This window comes from Oncorhynchus mykiss, chromosome 10 (genome assembly GCF_013265735.2).
Source record: "Oncorhynchus mykiss isolate Arlee chromosome 10, USDA_OmykA_1.1, whole genome shotgun sequence".
NCBI lineage: Eukaryota > Metazoa > Chordata > Actinopteri > Salmoniformes > Salmonidae > Oncorhynchus > Oncorhynchus mykiss.
Genome location: NC_048574.1, coordinates 64,461,662 through 64,482,699, shown reverse-complemented (window position 1 = coordinate 64,482,699; position 21,038 = coordinate 64,461,662). Strand labels below are relative to the sequence as shown.

General features: G+C 46.4%; 1 protein-coding gene across 11 annotated transcripts in view; it reads left to right on the top strand.

Annotated features, from left to right (window-relative positions):
- LOC110533185 (teneurin-3) overlaps positions 1 to 21,038 on the top strand; it is a 410,089-nt gene that overhangs the window by 231,888 nt on the left and 157,163 nt on the right. For 10 of the 11 annotated variants that reach the window (XM_036933606.1, XM_036933607.1, XM_036933605.1 and 7 more), the window contains one exon: positions 2,711 to 2,935. The exons of the other annotated variant lie outside the window; for it this stretch is intronic. In XM_036933606.1, the coding sequence (XP_036789501.1) occupies positions 2,711 to 2,935 (225 nt within the window). The remainder of the gene's footprint in view (positions 1 to 2,710; positions 2,936 to 21,038) is intronic. 11 annotated transcript variants of the gene reach the window in all.

Here is a 21,038-nt window from a genome sequence, read left to right as displayed (position 1 = left end):
TATAGAACAGAGATATAACTGATACAGGGCTGAGCAGTATAGAACAGAGATATAACTGATACAGGGCTGAGCAGTATAGAACAGAGATATAACTGATACAGGGCTGAGCAGTATAGAACAGAGATATAACTGATACAGGGCTGAGCAGTATAGAACAGATATATTACTGATACAGGGCTGAGCAGTATAGAACAGAGATATAACTGATATAGGGCTGAGCAGTATAGAACAGATATATAACTGATACAGGGCTGAGCAGTATAGAACAGAGATATAACTGATACAGGGCTGAGCAGTATAGAACAGAGATATAACTGATACAGGGCTGAGCAGTATAGAACAGAGATATAACTGATACAGGGCTGAGCAGTATAGAACAGATATAACTGATACAGGGCTGAGCAGTATAGAATAGAGATATAACTGATACAGGGCTGAGCAGTATAGAACAGATATATAACTGATACAGGGCTGAGCAGTATAGAACAGAGATATAACTGATACAGGGCTGAGCAGTATAGAACAGAGATATAACTGATACAGGGCTGAGCAGTATAGAACAGATATAACTGATACAGGGCTGAGCAGTATAGAATAGAGATATAACTGATACAGGGCTGAGCAGTATAGAATGTTAGACAGTAGCCCTCCGTCAATCAATCACATTCATTTATAAGTCCCTTTTAACATCAGCAGTTGTCACTAAGTGCTTATACAGAAACCCAGTCTAACATCCCAGGTGGCACCTCACCAATAAAGAAATGAAAACGTACACTTGTTTTTTCCCCATCCTGTCCTTTCCCCCTCTGACTGTAGGATATTTGTGTGGAGAGAGGAGGGCATGATGGGAACAGGAGCAAGAGAAAATAATTACATGACTTCAGGGACACTTAACACAGTATGGACTACACTTTGAGAACTCTCTGGAGTTAAAGTAGGGCATCGTGTGTGTGTGTGGGTGTGTGTGTGGGTGTGCGCGCGCGTGCGTGCGTGCGCGTGTGTGCGTGCGTGCGTGGGGGTGGGTGTGCGTGCGTGTGTGTGGGTGGGTGGGCGGGTGAGTGTGCGTGCGCGTGTGTGTGTGTGTGGGTGTGCGCGCGCGTGCGTGTGTGCGCGTGCGTGCGTGTGTGTGCGTGCGTGCGTGGGGGTGGGTGTGTGGGTGGGTGGGTGGGTGTGCGTGCGCGTGTGTGTGCGTGCGGAGGGAACTTGAACAAAGCACGCTGACAGGACACACTGTTAAAGAATGAACCTATTTGATATTTTCTGACTTTCTGCCATAGATGCACTGTGTTTATATCTCCCTGTTTGTGTTTATCCAGCTGCTATAAGATAGATGGATGGAGGGTGTAATTGCTGTAAAAAGACAGAAAGATATGAGATATGTATTGCTCTGGGTTCAGTGAATGGGGACCACTAAAGCCTTGATGGAACCATCTGTCACAACTAAGTGAGCTGTTATGTATTTACTGCCACACACACACACACACACGCACACACACGCAGACACTTCCTCATCATCGCCTGTTATCCTGCCTGATGGTTATGTAGCCTGTTATGTCTCAATGACTATGAGAATACAGCTAACGTGGATATGGCCCAGCGCTGCCATCAAGTAGACAGCCGTGAAAGTCCTACTGTACGTACGAGGCGACTATCTCGGTTTTTCAGTCTTGTAAGTGGAAAAAGCCCACCGGCAAGCGGCCCGGTGGCGTAGATGTGAAACACGGTAATACATTTCCATGTGAGACGGTAGTATAATGTAGTATGTCTTCATCATTCTGGTCTAGTTGTCTGGAGCAGCCGTAAGATAAAGCCCAGAAGGCCGTCAGCGTTTTGATTAAAGGATCCCGTCTCCGTCTTTCTTCAGACGCCTGCCTCTCCCTCCTCCCGGAAAATAGGAAATTGTCCTCCCCATTTCAGACGGTCTCCCCACAACAATCGCTGCAGGAAATTGGGCTTTAGGGCCGAGTTACGGAAGAGGGGGTATGCTCTTTCCGGTGTAATCTGGCTAATAACAGCCTTAGAGACGTGACCGTGGTCCTGATCTAAAGTAGTGCACTATAAATGACACTAGAATGCCATTTGGGGCGCACTCCAGGAGTGTTGTTGTCTCTACAGTGTTGTTGTCTCTGCAGTGTTGTTGTCTCTGCATTGTGCAGCCAATGCTACTCTGTATCTGTGATGAAGGCATTGTGTGTGGAGAGTCAGAGAAAAAGAACATGCTATCATTACCTTTCAAACCAAGATGGTGTGTGTGTGTGTGTGTGTGTGTGTGTGTGTGTGTGTGTGTGTGTGTGTGTGTGTGTGTGTGTGTGTGTGTGTGTGTGTGTGTGTGTGAGACGCACTTAACACATTCTTGGAAACCAGTTGGCGTTGTATGAATGTGTCAGTGTATTTCTGTATGTGTGTGGTGTCTAGGAAGAGGGTGATTGTGGTCAGTTGGAAATGTGTGATAACCATGACTAGCTAGTTGGTTGAAATGGCCACGGTCTCCAAGTTATGTATGTCAGAGGAACATGCACAATCTAGTGAATACAGACGCAATAATGCCAAGGTTATTGACTGACAGACCAAGTGTCAGAATGTCCCATTATCACTTTCTATGTCAGTATGATTTCTACTAGCAAAATCTGTATGTTCTGTTGCCATAGTTTCATTTTGTGTTGTTTGTTTGTTTGTTTTTGTTTATGGGTGGTTTAATTCTTTTCTTTAGGTTCTCCCATGCCATCCTCTCTACCCAGCCCATCAGTTACTGACCATTCACACTCGCAACCACCATCACCCAATCTCCATGACAACCAGAGCTCGTTGCTAAGTAGCGCCAGCGCCCATCCGGCGGTCCATGAGTCGGACGAGGACGAGGAAGAGTACACAGCCACGCTGTACTTACCTGTAACGCAGGTCACAGCTCACAGCCACCACAGCCTCGACTGTAATGGTAAGGCTCAACGTCCCTACGATGTTCTCACAACCTTTTCTCCCTTTGCTGCACAACATTCCCACAACCTTCTCTCTTTTTAGTATATAATGTTCTCAAAATGTCCTGTACTGGTAAGGCACAAGGTCCTTACGATGTTCTCACAACGTTCTCTATCTGCGCTCTATACCATTCCCACAATGTGCACAACATCCTCGCAATGTTCCCTCTCTTTACTGCACAACATTCCCACAACGTTCCCTCTCTTTACTGCACAACGTTCCCTCTCTTTACTGCACAACGTTCCCTCTCTTTACTGCACAACGTTCCCTCTCTTTACTGCACAACGTTCCCTCTCTTTACTGCACAACGTTCCCTCTCTTTACTGCACAATGTTCCCTCTCTTTACTGCACAACGTTCCCTCTCTTTACTGCACAATGTTCCCTCTCTTTACTGCACAACGTTCCCTCTCTTTACTGCACAACGTTCCCTCTCTTTACTGCACAACGTTCCCTCTCTTTACTGCACAACGTTCCCTCTCTTTACTGCACAACGTTCCCTCTCTTTACTGCACAACGTTCCCTCTCTTTACTGCACAACGTTCCCTCTCTTTACTGCACAACGTTCCCTCTCTTTACTGCACAATGTTCCCTCTCTTTACTGCACAACGTTCCCTCTCTTTACTGCACAACGTTCCCTCTCTTTACTGCACAACATTCCCATAACGTTCCCTCTCTTTACTGCACAACGTTCCCTCTCTTTACTGCACAACGTTCCCTCTCTTTACTGCACAATGTTCCCTCTCTTTACTGCACAACGTTCCCTCTCTTTACTGCACAACGTTCCCTCTCTTTACTGCACAACATTCCCATAACGTTCCCTCTCTTTACTGCACAACGTTCCCTCTCTTTACTGCACAATGTTCCCTCTCTTTACTGCACAACGTTCCCTCTCTTTACTGCACAACGTTCCCTCTCTTTACTGCACAACGTTCCCTCTCTTTACTGCACAACGTTCCTTCTCTTTACTGCACAACGTTCCCTCAACGTTCCCTCTCTTTACTGCACAACGTTCCCTCTCTTTACTGCACAACGTTCCCTCTCTTTACTGCACAACGTTCCCTCTCTTTACTGCACAACGTTCCCTCTCTTTACTGCACAACGTTCCCTCTCTTTACTGCACAACGTTCCCTCTCTTTACTGCACAACGTTCCCTCTCTTTACTGCACAACGTTCCCTCTCTTTACTGCACAACGTTCCCTCTCTTTACTGCACAATGTTCCCTCTCTTTACTGCACAACGTTCCCTCTCTTTACTGCACAACGTTCCCTCTCTTTACTGCACAACGTTCCCTCTCTTTACTGCACAACGTTCCCTCTCTTTACTGCACAACGTTCCCTCTCTTTACTGCACAACGTTCCCTCTCTTTACTGCACAACGTTCCCTCTCTTTACTGCACAACGTTCCCTCTCTTTACTGCACAACGTTCCCTCTCTTTACTGCACAATGTTCCCTCTCTTTACTGCACAACGTTCCCTCTCTTTACTGCACAACGTTCCCTCTCTTTACTGCACAACATTCCCATAACGTTCCCTCTCTTTACTGCACAACGTTCCCTCTCTTTACTGCACAACGTTCCCTCTCTTTACTGCACAATGTTCCCTCTCTTTACTGCACAACGTTCCCTCTCTTTACTGCACAACGTTCCCTCTCTTTACTGCACAACATTCCCATAACGTTCCCTCTCTTTACTGCACAACGTTCCCTCTCTTTACTGCACAATGTTCCCTCTCTTTACTGCACAACGTTCCCTCTCTTTACTGCACAACGTTCCCTCTCTTTACTGCACAACGTTCCCTCTCTTTACTGCACAACGTTCCTTCTCTTTACTGCACAACGTTCCCTCAACGTTCCCTCTCTTTACTGCACAACGTTCCCTCTCTTTACTGCACAACGTTCCCTCTCTTTACTGCACAACGTTCCCTCTCTTTACTGCACAACGTTCCCTCTCTTTACTGCACAACATTCCCTCTCTTTACTGCACAACGTTCCCTCTCTTTACTGCACAACGTTCCCTCTCTTTACTGCACAACGTTCCCTCTCTTTACTGCACAACGTCCCCTCTCTTTACTGCACAACGTTCCCTCTCTTTACTGCACAACGTTCCCTCTCTTTACTGCACAACGTTCCTTCTCTTTACTGCACAACGTTCCCTCTCTTTACTGCACAACGTTCCCTCTCTTTACTGCACAACGTTCCCTCTCTTTACTGCACAACATTCCCTCTCTTTACTGCACAACGTTCCTTCTCTTTACTGCACAACGTTCCCTCTCTTTACTGCACAACGTTCCCTCTCTTTACTGCACAACGTTCCCTCTCTTTACTGCACAACGTTCCCTCAACGTTCCCTCTCTTTACTGCACAACGTTCCCTCTCTTTACTGCACAATGTTCCCTCTCTTTACTGCACAATGTTCCCTCTCTTTACTGCACAACGTTCCCTCTCTTTACTGCACAACGTTCCCTCTCTTTACTGCACAACGTTCCCTCTCTTTACTGCACAACGTTCCCTCTCTTTACTGCACAACGTTCCCTCTCTTTACTGCACAACGTTCCCTCTCTTTACTGCACAACGTTCCCTCTCTTTACTGCACAACGTTCCCTCTCTTTACTGCACAACGTTCCCTCTCTTTACTGCACAACGTTCCTTCACTTTACTGCACAACGTTCCCTCTCTTTACTGCACAACGTTCCCTCTCTTTACTGCACAACGTTCCCTCTCTTTACTGCACAACGTTCCCTCTCTTTACTGCAACGTTCCCTCTCTTTACTGCACAACGTTCCCTCTCTTTACTGCACAACGTTCCCTCTCTTTACTGCACAACGTTCCCTCTCTTTACTGCACAACGTTCCCTCTTTTTACTGCACAACCTTCCCTCTCTTTACTGCACAACGTTCCCTCTCTTTACTGCACAACGTTCCCTCTCTTTACTGCACAACGTTCCCTCTCTTTACTGCACAACGTTCCCTCTCTTTACTGCACAACGTTCCCTCTCTTTACTGCACAACGTTCCCTCTCTTTACTGCACAACGTTCCCTCAACGTTCTCTCTCTTTACTGCACAATGTTCCCTCTCTTTACTGCACAACATTCCCTCAACGTTCTCTCTCTTTACTGCACAATGTTCCCTCTCTTTACTGCACAACGTTCCCTCAACGTTCTCTCTCTTTACTGCACAACGTTCCCTCTCTTTACTGCACAACGCTCCCTCAACGTTCTCTCTCTTTACTGCACAACGTTCCCTCTCTTTACTGCACAACGTTCCTTCTCTTTACTGCACAACGTTCCCTCTCTTTACTGCACAACGTTCCCTCAACGTTCTCTCTCTTTACTGCACAACGTTCCCTCTCTTTACTGCACAACATTCCCTCAGCGTTCCCTCTCTTTACTGCACAACGTTCCCTCTCTTTACTGCACAACGTTCCCTCTCTTTACTGCGCAACATTCCCTCTCTTTACTGCACAACATTCCCTCAACGTTCCCTCTCTTTACTGCACAACGTTCCCTCTCTTTACTGCACAACGTTCCCTCTCTTTACTGCACAACGTTCCCTCTCTTTACTGCACAACATTCCCTCAACGTTCCATGTCTTTACTGCACAACGTTCCCTCTCTTTACTACACAACATTCCCTCAACATTCCCTCAACGTTCCCTCTCTTTACTGCACAACATTCCCTCTCTTTACTGCACAACATTCCCTCAACGTTCCTTCTCTTTACTGCACAACATTCCCTCAACGTTCCCTCTCTTTACTGCACAACGTTCCCTCTCTTTACTGCACAACATTCCCTCAACGTTCCCTCTCTTTACTGCACAACGTTCCCTCTCTTTACTGCACAACATTCCCTCAACGTTCCCTCTCTTTACTGCACAACGTTCCCTCTCTTTACTGCACAACATTCCCTCAACGTTCCCTCTCTTTACTGCACAACGTTCCCTCTCTTTACTGCACAACGTTCCCTCTCTTTACTGTATAATGTTCTCACAACATCTTGTAATAGTGAGGCACAGCATTGTTGCGACGTTCTCTCTATCTACTATCACAACATTTACTATCTTTACTGACAACAGAATGTTTCATTATTCACAATGTGTGCTAATGAAAATTCCCTGATCTTCCAGCTTTTTCTAGTTAGTCTGATTGATAGCCAGACAGAGTCTTATAGAGAAGTTTAATACAATCCTCAAAAAAATAAAGGGAACACTTAAACAACACAATGTAACTCCAAGTCAATCACACTTCTGTGAAATCAAACTGTCCACTTAGGAAGCAACACTGATTGACAATAAATTTCACATGCTGTTGTGCAAATGGAATAGACAACAGTTGGAAATTATAGGCAATTAGCAAGACACCCCCAATAAAGGAGTGGTTCTGCAGGTGGTGACCACAGACCACTTCTCATTTCCTATACTTCGTGGCTGATGTTTTGGTCACTTTTGAATGCTGGCAGTGCTTTCACTCTAGTGGTAGCATGAGACGGAGTCTACAACCCACACAAGTGACTCAGGTAGTGCAGCTCATCCAGGATGGCACATCAATGTGAGCTGTGGCAAGAAGGTTTGCTGTGTCTCTCAGCGTAGTGTCCAGAGCATGGAGGCACTACCAGGAGACAGGCCAGTACATCAGGAGACGTGGAGGAGGCCGTAGGAGGGCAACAACCCAGCAGCAGGACCGCTACCTCCGCCTTTGTGCAAGGAGGAGCACTGCCAGAGCCCTGCAAAATGACCTCCAGCAGGCCACAAATGTGCATGTGTCTGCTCAAACGGTCAGAAACAGACCCCATGAGGGTGGTATGAGGGCTCGACGTCCACAGGTGGGGGTTGTGCTTATAGCCCAACACCGTGCAGGACGTTTGGCATTTGCCAGAGAACACCAAGATTGGCAAATTCGCCACTGGCGCCCTGTGCTCTTCACAGATGAAAGCAGGTTCACACTGAGCTCATGTGACAGACGTGACAGAGTCTGGAGACGCCGTGGCGAACGTTCTGCTGCCTGCAACATCCTCCAGCATGACCGGTTTGGCGGTGGGTCAGTCATGGTGTGGGGTGGCATTTCTTTGGGGGGCCTCCATGTGCTCGCCAGAGGTAGCCTGCCTGCCATTAGGTACCGAGATGAGATCCTCAGACCCCTTGTGAGACCATATGCTGGTGCGGTTGGCCCTGGGTTCCTCCTAATGCAAGACAATGCTAGACCTCATGTGGCTGGAGTGTTTCAGCAGTTCCTGCAAGAGGAAGGCATTGATGCTATGGACTGGCCCGCCCGTTCCCCAGACCTGAATCCAATTGAGCACATCTGGGACATCATGTCTCGCTCCATCCACCAACGCCACATTGCACCACAGACTGTCCAGGAGTTGGCGGATGCTTTAGTCCAGGTCTGGGAGGAGATCCCTCAGGAGACCATCCGCCACCTCATCAGGAGCATGCCCAGGTGTTGTAGGGAGGTCATACAGGCACGTGGAGGCCACACACACTACTGAGCCTCATTTTGACTTGTTTTAAGGACATTACATCAAAGTTGGATCATCCTGTAGTGTGGTTTTCCACTTTAATTTTGAGTGTGATTCCAAATCCAGACCTCCATGGGTTGATAAATTTGATTTCCATTGATCATTTTTGTGTGATTTTGTTGTCAGCACATTCAACTATGTAAAGAAAAAATTATTTAATAAGAATATTTCATTCCTTCAGATCTAGGATGTGTTATTTTAGTGTTCCCTTTATTTTTTTGAGCAGTGTATATTTAGTTTTCCCATTCTAGCTAGTCTATATGTCCTCTCTCCCTGTCATGCGGTTGAAACCTCTGTCTGAACTGTGTGTCTGTTGTTTTAGCATTTCTGTCTGTTATGACCATTGTTTGACATGTGGTGTAGATTTAGTCTGGTAATGGCTGACCCAATGTAGTTGGGGTTAAAGTTGAAATGAAGGTTTAAGTGCATCTCAAGTACACAGTAAGGACTAGTTTCTCCTAATGTGACGTTAGAGCCATTCAGAGCAGAGGTCAGTGGCCAGACTGTGAATAGGAGACGGGAGACTCTGTTAATCGGCCCGTTTGCTGTGACTGTATCTCGTTATCATAGAGACAGGACGAGACCATGACGAGGCACTTCTCACCCCAACATGGCCCAGTTTCGGCCTGCCTCTCTTGCTCCCGCTGTCTGAGAGAAAGACTCACGCACATGCACACACAGACACACACGAACAAGCACAGACACTCACAGACACACAGACACTCATCCACCCTCACTCCCAGTACCCCTGCCTCCAGTCATTCAGTACTGTTTGGCCTTCACATCCCAAAATTAATCAGGGCTTCTCTGTGTTCCCAGTCTGACTGCATTAGTGTCAGGGAGACGGAAGGAAGGAGAGGAGAGGTCCTAACCTGTAGTGGCTGTCACTACCAGACATCTGCGCTGTGAATCTAGAGGAGACTGGACAGAGAATAGAGAGACGCTGGCTATTTGAGGAGTGCTCAATTAAAGCTGTTTATACACATATGAATGAATGTAAACAGTTAGAAAACAGTCTTGTTTATAAGCCATTTATAGGCAGAACTTCAAATATCTTTGAACATATTTATCTGTAGAAGAGTCCATTTTGGAATGTTTATCTGTAGAAGAGTCCATTTTGGAATGTTTATCTGTAGAAGAGTCCATTTTGGAATGTTTATCTGTAGAAGAGTCCATTTTGTCTTGTTTATCTGTAGAAGAGTCCATTTTGTCATGTTTATCTGTAGAAGAGTCCATTTTGGAATGTTTGTGCTGAAGACTCCATTTTGTCATGTTTATCTGTAGAAGAGTCCATTTTGGAATGTTTGTGCTGAAGACTCCATTTTGTCATGTTTATCTGTAGAAGAGTTAATTTTGTCATGTTTATCTGTAGAAGAGTTAATTTTGTCATGTTTATCTGTAGAAGATTCCATTTTGTCATGTTTATCTGTAGAAGAGTCCATTTTGGCATGTTTATCTGTAGAAGAGTCCATTTTGTCATGTTTATCTGTAGAAGAGTCCATTTTGGCATGTTTATCTGTAGAAGAGTCCATTTTGTCTTGTTTATCTGTAGAAGAGTCCATTTTGTCATGTTTATCTGTAGAAGAGTCCATTTTGTCATGTTTATCTGTAGAAGAGTCCATTTTGTCATGTTTATCTGTAGACGAGTCCATTTTGTCATGTTTATCTGTAGAAGAGTCCATTTTGGCATGTTTATCTGTAGAAGAGTCCATTTTGTCATGTTTATCTGTAGAAGAGTTCATTTTGTCATGTTTATCTGTAGAAGAGTCCATTTTGGCATGTTTATCTGTAGAAGAGTTCATTTTGGCATGTTTATCAGTAGAAGAGTTAATTTTGTCATGTTTACCTGTAGAAGAGTCCATTTTGTCATGTTTATCTGTAGAAGAGTCCATTTTGTCATGTTTATCTGTTGAAGAGTCCATTTTGGCATGTTTATCTGTTGAAGAGTTCATTTTGTCATGTTTATCTGTAGAAGAGTTAATTTTGTCATGTTTATCTGTAGAAGAGTCCATTTTGTCATGTTTATGTGTAGAAGAGTCCATTTTGTCATGTTTATCTGTAGAAGAGTCCATTTTGTCATGTTTATCTGTAGAAGAGTCCATTTTGTCATGTTTATCAGTAGAAGAGTCCATTTTGGCATGTTTATGTGTAGAAGAGTCCATTTTGGCATGTTTATCAGTAGAAGAGTCCATTTTGTCATGTTTATCAGTAGAAGAGTCCATTTTGGCATGTTTATGTGTAGAAGAGTCCATTTTGGCATGTTTATCTGTAGAATAGTTCATTTTGTCATGTTTATCTGTAGAAGAGTCCATTTTGTCATGTTTATCTGTAGAAGAGTCCATTTTGTCATGTTTATCTGATCTAGTCATGTTCTCATACGTCTTTACTTAACGTTTTGTCTTTGATGGCTCAATTTATTGACTTGAGCTATGAGGTTAATTATGAAGCTCCCTCTCATCATAGTCCCCAATAGACAGCTGTCCAACACACACACACACACACACACACACACACACACACACACAAAGCTAACCACACCGTCCACCATCCCCTCTAAATTTATCCTATGTTTATTACCGACAGAGGAAACTTCATTTCCACACTATATACACAGCCATATCCACGGCCATCATGACCGTTAAAATCTAATCAGAGCCAGTCGAACATAAGGAAGTGAGATCTTCTATGATCCACGTCCCCTCAGAGCTTCTCCTCTCCCCTCTCGGACCTTTCATATAGAGTGGTTCAACCATCTGATAGTCATCTGGACCTACAGCAGAGTAGCAGAGCAGTCTAGACCCCAACACACACACACACACACACACACACACACACACACTCACACACACACACACAATACTTCCAACCCCAGACGCCCAAGCCTTTAGAAGACAACCAGAGACGCCATCCCCGTTCCCCATTGACAGCTAGAGACTGACTGAAAGGCTGAAAGTAAAGCTTCATGAGGGAAAAAAAGACTTTGTCGCCACTTTACGTTTTTTAAGTAGGCAATTTTCGTAGGCGCGCTCCTCAATCGATGTCTAAACGGAAGACGTTTTAACGAGACACCATACCTGGGGGGAGAAAGACGCCGTGAGGACTTTTAGCTCTGGGAGCGATCGTCGACAGGGATAATGAGAGAGAGAGAGAGAGTGGGGAAGAGAAAGATGGAGACAGAGAGAGGAAGAGAGACACAGAGAGAGAGTCAGAGAGTTGGTTCCAGTGTCTTCATGTCAATCTTCCATAACCATCTCCTCTTCTCAGTGACTGGGATCACTTAGTAAAGCAAACAGGCTCGCCGGCGCCCAGGTCCAGTCCACTCTGCTCCTCCTCTGAGACCTGGCCTGAAACTGGATGAGCGGAGAGAGGGAGAGAGGGAGAGAGGGAGGAAGGGAATGAGGGGGAGAGGAAATTATAGAGAGACAAAGGCAGAGAGAGAGATAGGGTCAGCTTGGAAGACTACAGTCTCCAGCCACCTATACTAAATACTTGGTGGGCCAGAAAAGGAGAGATGAAGGGTTTGCAGGGAGAGAAATGGTCAGTCTACAGTCTCAGGCCTCTCACACAGAGAGAAAGGGTCAGTCTACAGTCTCAGGCCTATCACACAGAGAGAAAGGGTCAGTCTACAGTTTCAGTCCTATCATACAGCGAGAAAGGGTCAGTCTACAGTCTCAGTCCTCTCATACAGAGAGAAATGGTCAGTCTACAGTCTCAGTCCTCTTATACATCGACTGAAAAAACTAGGCCAAGCTATCTTTTGCACTAAAAAATGTGCTCCTTTCACTGTAAGTGCTCGAAGAATAGATGCTATTTGAGAAACTATTGAGACAAAGCCATTGACAGATGGGCTTGAATAGAAGCACAGGCAGGACAATCAGAGAGAATGGACAGAATGCTGGAGACTCAGAGCCAGCAAAGGGTGAAGAACTACTACGAAAACAGAAAAACAGAGAGCTCTGTGCACACTAGTACTCAGTGTGAATGAATAGAGAGAGAAAGGGAGCGAGAGAGAGGGAAGGAGGGAGTTGAGAGAGGGTCAATGTGAAGACTCCAGTCTTCCATACTGAAGAGAAAGGGAGAAAGAATGGATGAAGCAGGGAGGAGGCTTGTGGGGGACTGGAGAGGAGGGCTGTTTGTGCTAATGGGCAGCCGGAAGGTCACAGTGGGTGACCCATTTACACAGGCCCCAGGTCTCTCCCTCTCCTTCACACCGCTAGCCTCAGTCTAATACAGCACCACAACAACCCTCAAGTGTTCTCGTCTGTGAAGCTGAAGAGGAGAGAATAAGTACTTTTCTGGTGCTTTTCCATCTAGACTTACCCTCACACCAGGGTTTTATGTCATCATCATTACTCATTGTGTATTTATTATTACTTGTATTATTACGTGTTTACTTTTCTATTATTTCTCTATTTTATTTCTCTCTGCATTGTTGGGAAGGGCCTGTAAGTGAGCATTTCACTGTTAGCCTACACCTGTTGCTTACGAAGCATGTGATTATTCTTTTGTCTGGGTTAGCCCTCCTCTGACATGGACCTTATTCAATGACGCGCTAAAGGACTCAGTGGAGATCACCAGTCCACGCTAACGCCTCCTGCAACAGACCAGTACAGGCCCTGACCTTCCCTTCCTCTCTAGCTCTCTCTCTCGCTCTCTCTCTCTCTCCAGCTCTCTCTCTCTCTCTCTCCCTCTAGCTCTCTCTCTCTCTCCCTCTAGCTCTCGCTCTCACTCTCTCTCTCTAGCTCTCTCTCTCTCTCTCTCTCTCTCTAGCTCTCTCTCTCTAGCTCTCTCTCTCTCCCCCAATCCGTCCCTCCTTCACTGTTGATCGCCATTGTCAGATGTCTCTCTCCCTCTCTCTCCCCCTTCCTCTCTCTCTCCCTATTTCTCCTTCACTGTTGATGGCTATTGTCAGATGCAGTAGGCATGAAAGTAGCAATTTTACAGCCAAGGATTTCCAATAACATTTACTGGAGGCCCCCAGAACTAACACACGCGTGGCTGACTGGCTCTGCACCGTACCACAGAAGACGCTACAGCCTGTCTTGTCTGTCTTTCCTATTCCCTCTCTTTCTGTCCATCTCGAACTCTCTCTCCTTGTCTGATGACTCTCGCTGTGTCCTTCTCTCACTCTATCTATCTTTTTTTCTTTCTTTCTCTCTCTCTCTCTCTCTCTCTCTCTCTCTCTCTCTATCGGCCTCGCTCTCTCTGTCTTGTGTTAGGAGTGTCAGTCACTCGGAAGATGGGCGAAATAGATTCCATCCTCTCTCGCCTCTCTCCTCTTGTCTCGGTACGGGGTGTGTAAGGGCAAGGGTGTCTGCTTCAGTGCCTTCTGTAAAGTCAAAAGCCGATAGTAATGAAAAACACGCCGCGGTGTCTGTCTGTCTGCCTGTCTGTCTGCCCGTCTGTCTGCCTGGCTGCCTTCCCCAAGTCAAAGGACCCCTCCGTGTGAAATGGCACACAGAGTAGAAGGTCAAACATTGACTGTGCGGGCTCAGGATGTCACCCATGTCACAAAGATAGATGCCACCGTCCCACAATACCTGAGGAGAGATGCATCGTGTGTGTGTGTGTGTGCGCGCGCGTTTGTGCGTGTGTACATGAATATAAGGTTTCTTACATTCATGGTGATTCTGCGTTACAACCTTTCCACAGTTGCTCTGTTTATACACGTCAGCCCCTATGATTCGTTTGTTTGTGGGAGTTTTCAGTGTCAGTAGCTTCAAGTGGAGATCTGTGCATGTTTCCTTGTAAACATTTTACAATCATGTCCCTTTTGTTTGGACCTGGCAGAGCTGTAACAGTCATGGAAGCCTCCACACACACACACACACACACACACACACACACACACACACACACACACACACCTCTCCCCCTTCCCTGCACAGGGTGAATGTAAATGCAAATGGACGGTCAAACAGAGCTGTGCCCAACAACACTACACTGTCTACTGGGCTCCACTTCAGTGGGTCCTCGTCCTGTGATGTTAGCTCTCCGTGCTGGAGGCCTGTGTAAAATGTGATATGCGCGCTTCCACTAAATCTCTATCCTCGCTGTGGCATGCGCCCGCCCGGCAGTACTCTGAGATCGTCTCACCGTGGTTTTTATAGGTAGTCTCAGCATGCTAGCAGATACACATAGACTTCCAGTCATTGCGCTAATGCTAGTTAGCATTGACTCGAGAAACTACCTCTAACTTCCTTTATACTGGACACAGAGACATAAAAATGGTATCAACAAGTTAATCTGACTCTGGCGAGGTAGATCAAGTGTCCCTTTAATCTACCAGGAGTAACCATGGCAATCTGCTTGTACGAACCAGGAATATCGTTTGTTTGTTTGGGCATAGTGACGTCAACAGTGAATATCATTGAATGGAATCCCATTTCATGGTGTGTCTTCATAGCTGAGGTTATTTGGAATCCCGCTCTCGTGACTTATATGTCCAAATGTCACCCTTGGACCTCGAGGATGTCCTCTCGGTCTAATGGTTGAGACCCAAACCCCACCGGTCACACCTACTTCCTCTCTGTCAGTGGGTAAACCAGGCTATTACACGGCGATCGAGTCGTACACTGTATAAATGTTACATGAACGCACAACGCAATTACCACAGAACAAGATATTTCATTTTCCCAGTGACACTGCACTTAATCATTCCGCCATACATTTGACTGGAAGGTACAACCTCACACTTAAAAGCCTCAACTCTCCCTTCCAACATGTTATGTCCGGGAAATTCGTCATTTAAGAAAGATGACTCTCCTTCACTTGTCCCCCCCCCCCCCCCCCTTTAAAGCAATTACACAGTTTCTCTTTCCCCTCCATCTCTCCATCCCTCCAGTAGATAGATCAGTCACCCAGGCAGGATTAATGATGAAATGTGATTCCCAAATGGCAACCTATGTAGTGCACTACTTCTGACCAGGGCCCATAGGGCTCCGGTCAAAAGTAGTGCGCTATATAGGGAATAGGGTGTGCCATTTGTGACGCAGCCTCAGTCTTGCTCATCTTAACATCTGAGATGGCCGTTTAGTAACCGCTCATGTCTCACGTCTCGTGTCTCCCTTCCACCGTTTGAGAAATGACATTTCTTCTACCGTAAGTATTTCATCTCCTTCTTCTTCTTTGTCTCCTTCTTCTTCTCCTCTTCTCTCCCTCTACGGGGTTCCACAAGCATTGGCGCTCCATTGATCCCACTCTAATGATTTCCCCTCTGAGTTGGTCAATATTTAAGCAGCACTTTGTACCCAGAGTAAAATCATAGACACCTGGGCTGATAAATGTCATAACCCGTTGATATTTATCTTTCATAAATAGCAGCGCGGTGCGACCGGGCGGCGTGTTTGAGGAGCCGGAGGGCTGGAGACGGAGTCAGATATGAGATATGACCAGATTATTCCTTTCATCTGGTCAGGGTGGAATGACAGCAGGGGAGACTACAGGGATAAAGGCTGTGCCCGGTGGGAGAGGCCTATGGGGACGTGAGTTTTGTTCTGGTCTGGAAAGCCTCCTGGCCCTATACCACACTACTGTTAGATGGATAGTTTGATGTTGTGTGGGATTGGTAAGCCTTTGATTCTTGTAACTGGGCCAAATCTTGCCTAACTAACCTAGTTTCACCTAGTCATGTCCTGATATCCGCCTGCCTCTGGGAATGTGTGTGTGTGTGCGTGTGTGTGTGTGTGTGTTGCCTGTGAGGGTACTGAAGGGTACACAGGCTGTGTGGAAATTGAAAGGAACAACACCAGATTGACCTTGACTGGCCTTCTCTTGGAGAAATGACGAGCAAACACTCCCTCTTACCGACACACACCTGTCATCCTCCACCCCACACAAAGCCTGCCTCTGCTCTCTACAAAATAAGCGTTGTTCTCCATTTGGTGTGGGTCGGCGGGCAGAGAGGACGCCTCGTCTTGTCGACGCCCAACAAAGAGCTCTCCGCCTGGGTGACAGTCGCTAAAGGTTAGACCTGTTGTCTGGAGCAGATGGAAGTGAAATTAGCTTCACGCACCACAACGCAGGCCCAAGGCCCCTCTCACGCCTGCTTGTGATTACAGCCAACCACAGGCTGCTGTGTGGTCCGACTCCAACCCTTGCGTTCCACGTCTCTCTTCTCCTTTCTCTCCATTTTTTTCTCTTGGTCGCATACTTATATATCACCCCCCTCACCTTCTCTCACGCTCAAAAACTCTCTCTCCCTTTCTCATGCTCACTCAAAATCTCTCCATCGCTCTCTCCATCCCTCCCTCTCATCGCCCTCTTCGCCACCTAACCCCACAGCCGGCGCCTTGGCGCGGACAACAAAGCTTGCGGCAATGCATGATGGGATTGGGATGACAGTGTGAAAGCTTTCCAAGAGGAGCCGTGGACAGGACCCAATGATGGGATCACTCGGGTATGGTCTGGCCAGGGCAATCTGGTCTGTGTTTAAAGTTTCTCTCCATCCATCCATCTGTCCAGCTAGCCAACCAGCCAGCTAAACAATGACCAGATTTCTTGTTCATGTCCACTCTAGAATCCCCCATTCAGACTGATTGTTCTCACTTACATTTAGTTGGCTGAATATTACAATAACACTGTTTCTGAAGAACAACATTCATTCAGAAAAATCAATGCATAGAAAGTCATACTGTGTATAATCCTGACTCTGAGATAACAGCATGTAAGTGATGTTCTTCAGAGTCTGGACCAGTGAATTGATGTTCTTCATAGTCTGGACCAGTGAAGTGATGTTCTTCAGAGTCTGGACCAGTGAATTGATGTTCTTCATAGTCTGGACCAGTGAAGTGATGTTCTTCAGAGTCTGGACCAGTTAATTGATGTTCTTCAGAGTCTGGAACAGTGAATTGATGTTCTTCAGAGTCTGGACCAGTGAATTGATGTTCTTCAGAGTCTGGACCAGTGAATTGATGTTCTTCAGAGTCTGGACCAGTTAATTGATGTTCTTCAGAGTCTGGAACAGTGAATTGATGTTCTTCAGAGTCTGGACCAGTGAATTGATGTTCTTCAGAGTCTGGACCAGTGAATTGATGTTCTTCAGAGTCTGGACCAGTGAATTGATGTTCTTCAGAGTCTGGACCAGTGAATTGATGTTCTTCAGAGTCTGGACCAGTGAATTGATGTTCTTCAGAGTCTGGACCAGTGAATTGATGTTCTTCAGAGTCTGGACCAGTTAAGTGCCATTGGACATACCTGACACCTGACTGACATCGACCAAATGAGGCATGTCTTGTAATTGAACGGCAGGATGAATTGAAAAGTCAATAAGGCATATTAGTCTATTGAAACACAAAGAAAGGGAACCGGTTATATCTATTCTCCATCGATCGATGCACTTTCATGGTGATGTCGTTATTTGTTTGCATGTCACGTCCTTATTGAAGATATCAGAAGAGACATGGTGCAGGTCCATCTCACTAGTAGGTCTCTCTGTATTGATGGTCCGTCAGATATATATCTCCCCCTCTCACTCTGTCCCGCTGTTTTCAGTTCCACCCCAACTCCATGCTCTCTCTCACTCTCTCTCGCTCTCTCTTCCTCTATATATCTCTCTCTCTCTCGCTCTTCAATCCTACTGTTGATAAAGAGAGCGGTAGAAGTATCACAAGGTGAAACATGACAGCTCGCTGGCGTTGTTGACAAATAACCTTTCCCGAAAATGCTCGTCAAACCCTCAGAATGACGGCCCGTCGCTTTCAACGACTCGCCGCCTGTTTGAAATGTCAATTTATCATCTCGACTCGGCGTCAGCCGCCGCACGCTTGACGTTTGCCAGGGATATTGGGTAAAGGATCGAGGAGGGAGATGCCAGTTATCATAAAGGCAGAAGTGAATACACACACACACACAGACTGACGGACACCTCAACTCCCGGTCTGATTTCTTCATTTAAAGAAGTGATGCTTTTATAAATGCCACCTGAGAGTGCTTTGAGTGGGAAGTAAACATTTTGGCACCAAACTCATTTTGGAGCTTGGCTTTTTCCAGCTTCTCATTGTGGAACAACTGTTTAATATGCCTAATGCTTGACAGAGACTCTGACAGGATTTAAAACTGAATAGGCTTCAGCTGACAGCTCTCTGTGTGTGTGTGTGTGTGTGTGTGTGTGTGTGTGTGTGTGTGTGTGTGTGTGTGTGTGTGTGTGTGTGTGTGTGTGTGCGTGTGCGTGTGTGCGTGCGTGCGTGCAACACTGCAACACTGCAACACTTCTTTTACGTCCGTCTATCAGTCAGTAATAAATCAACACAACACCAGCGGCAGGCCCATAATCCTGTCTGTTTCAGATGACTATGACTACGTGGTGATTGGAATGGGACAGTGTTTATCAGACAGACAGAGGACATATGGTAGCTGTTGTTGCAGAGAGGGGGAACGCGTGTAAACACTGCGCAGCTCTTTGGGATTTTTGTTTTGGTTCAGCGGTGCGGAGACTGATGTCTTCCATATGACACACTGAGGGACTGCGATCCCACTCTATCTTATGATACTCGTGTGTGTGTGTGTGTGTGTGTGTGTGTGTGTGTGTGTGTGCGCGTGCGTGCGTGCGTGACCTAGGATTTAGTTCCCTTTCCCTCCATTTCTTCAAACTAAATCTACCAGCATTGAGTGAGTGGTGTTTTAAATGTTACTACTAATCTTGTTTTTAAAGGCAGTTATATTTCCTGTATCTGTCCGTCACAGTAAAAGCCAAATAAAGTGGAAGTGAAGGGAATTACAGTCTTCTACCCTTCACAGTGGGTCTCTAACCTATTCTACTCACCTTACTCACCTTTAGTTCATCCTTAACCCTGAACTCTTAACTCTTCCCCTCCCACTGGTCCTCCTCTCTCTCTCTCTCTCTCTCTCTCTCTCTCTCTCTCTCTCTCTCTCTCTCCAAAAGGTCACTGTATCTCCCCACAGCCATCAACCTCACCATTAAACACTGACATGGCCCTGAAGAAAAGACTATAACAAAACAAGGTGGTTTAGATTATGAAAGCAGATAAGCAACTCAATCTCCCCTAGCCTTCATGAACCCCTCTGGTCCAGCCAGGCGAAGGATGTCATCACACACACATAGACACAGACACACACACGCACACATATACACAGACAGACACAAACGCAGACAGAGACACAGCAATGGCTATCACTCTCACCATTAGGAACTGAACGGACCTGGGCTGTAATTTAGCTCCTGCCAACAAATCCTAATCAGATAGGCCTCTTAAAGTGTAGACACTAACCTAACAGCAGGGCATGTGTGTGACAGGGTGGAGACCCCCTGATGAATGACAGGCAGCAGTCCATCAGTCAGGGTTGGGTTTCAAAGGCAAGCCTCTCGTAAAGCCTGCATCTGTCTCCTCACATCTCATCCATCTCACACACACACACACACACACACACACTGTTCCACTCACTCCCCCCAGACCTAGGCAGCCCAGGGTCGGCTTACACATTGGCCCCTCTCCTGGCCCTTCCCTTGGGCCATCTTGGGTCCTTCCCACCCTTCACTCTTCATGGGCCCTCTCTAGACTTCTCTCTGCCCATCTCTATCGACTTCTCTCTGCCTGGGCATCCACGGTGAAAGGTTGAGTGGGTGGAGGCCTGGATCTCTGGATCCTGTCTGGCCTGCCTTACTAGAGGGTTAGAAGGTCAAGTCTACAGGGGTCAGTCAGAGTACTGTGTGTCTAGTAAAGGTCATCTAGCCAGGTTAACTGGGCTACGCTTGGTGCCATGTGTCATGTTAATGGTTTGTGTTTAAGAGCCAGTGAAAGGCGAGTGGATGGGAAGCCCTGTAGTGAGACGGATGCTCTCGGCTTCACTGGGGAACTGAACTCATGTCAAAAACATATGGCACTGAAATGGATACATACTGAGCTCCGTGTAATGTGTGCTGTCGAGCAGTGTGAAGGAGCAGCTTTGTTTGTCTGTGTGTGTGTGTGTGTGTGGGGGGGGGGGGGGGGGGGGGGTATATGTGTTCCCCTGTGTGTCTACTTATTGGCCTTCCTCCATTTCTTTGACTGTCTTTAAATATTGCCTTCCTGATTTACCTGCTTTTGTCCACATGCCATGTTATTCCAATGTATAAAAACACTTATAGCCAGACACACACACACACACACAGTCCTAGCGGAGAACAGCAGAGCTTGCCAAGTCAGCGCTGAGCGCTCAGAGGTGGGATCATCATGTTGGCTCTGTGTCTCATCTCACGTCTTATGGAGGAACGGCTAAATAATGCAAAGCTTCAATTAGGGCTCTTTGGGGGTCTTAACCAGCGCCGTTCCATTTAGACCCCCCTAATTCCACTGCAGTTAAACCCAGAGCTTGTAGCATTTCAGCCCCTTGGAGGAGAGAGGAGAGAGGGAGAGAAGGAGGAGAAAAGAAGAGGGAGAGGGAAGAGATGAGGTGGAAGGGGAGAGAGGAGGGAGGGAAGAGAAGGGGCGAGGGAAGAGAGGAGATAAAAGGGAAGGGAGGAGGAGAGGGAGCGATTTTTCTTCTTTTGTGCTGATTGCTTTCATTCAGTTCCAGGTCAGGGCTCAGGTTGTCGGAGGAAAATAGAAATCTAA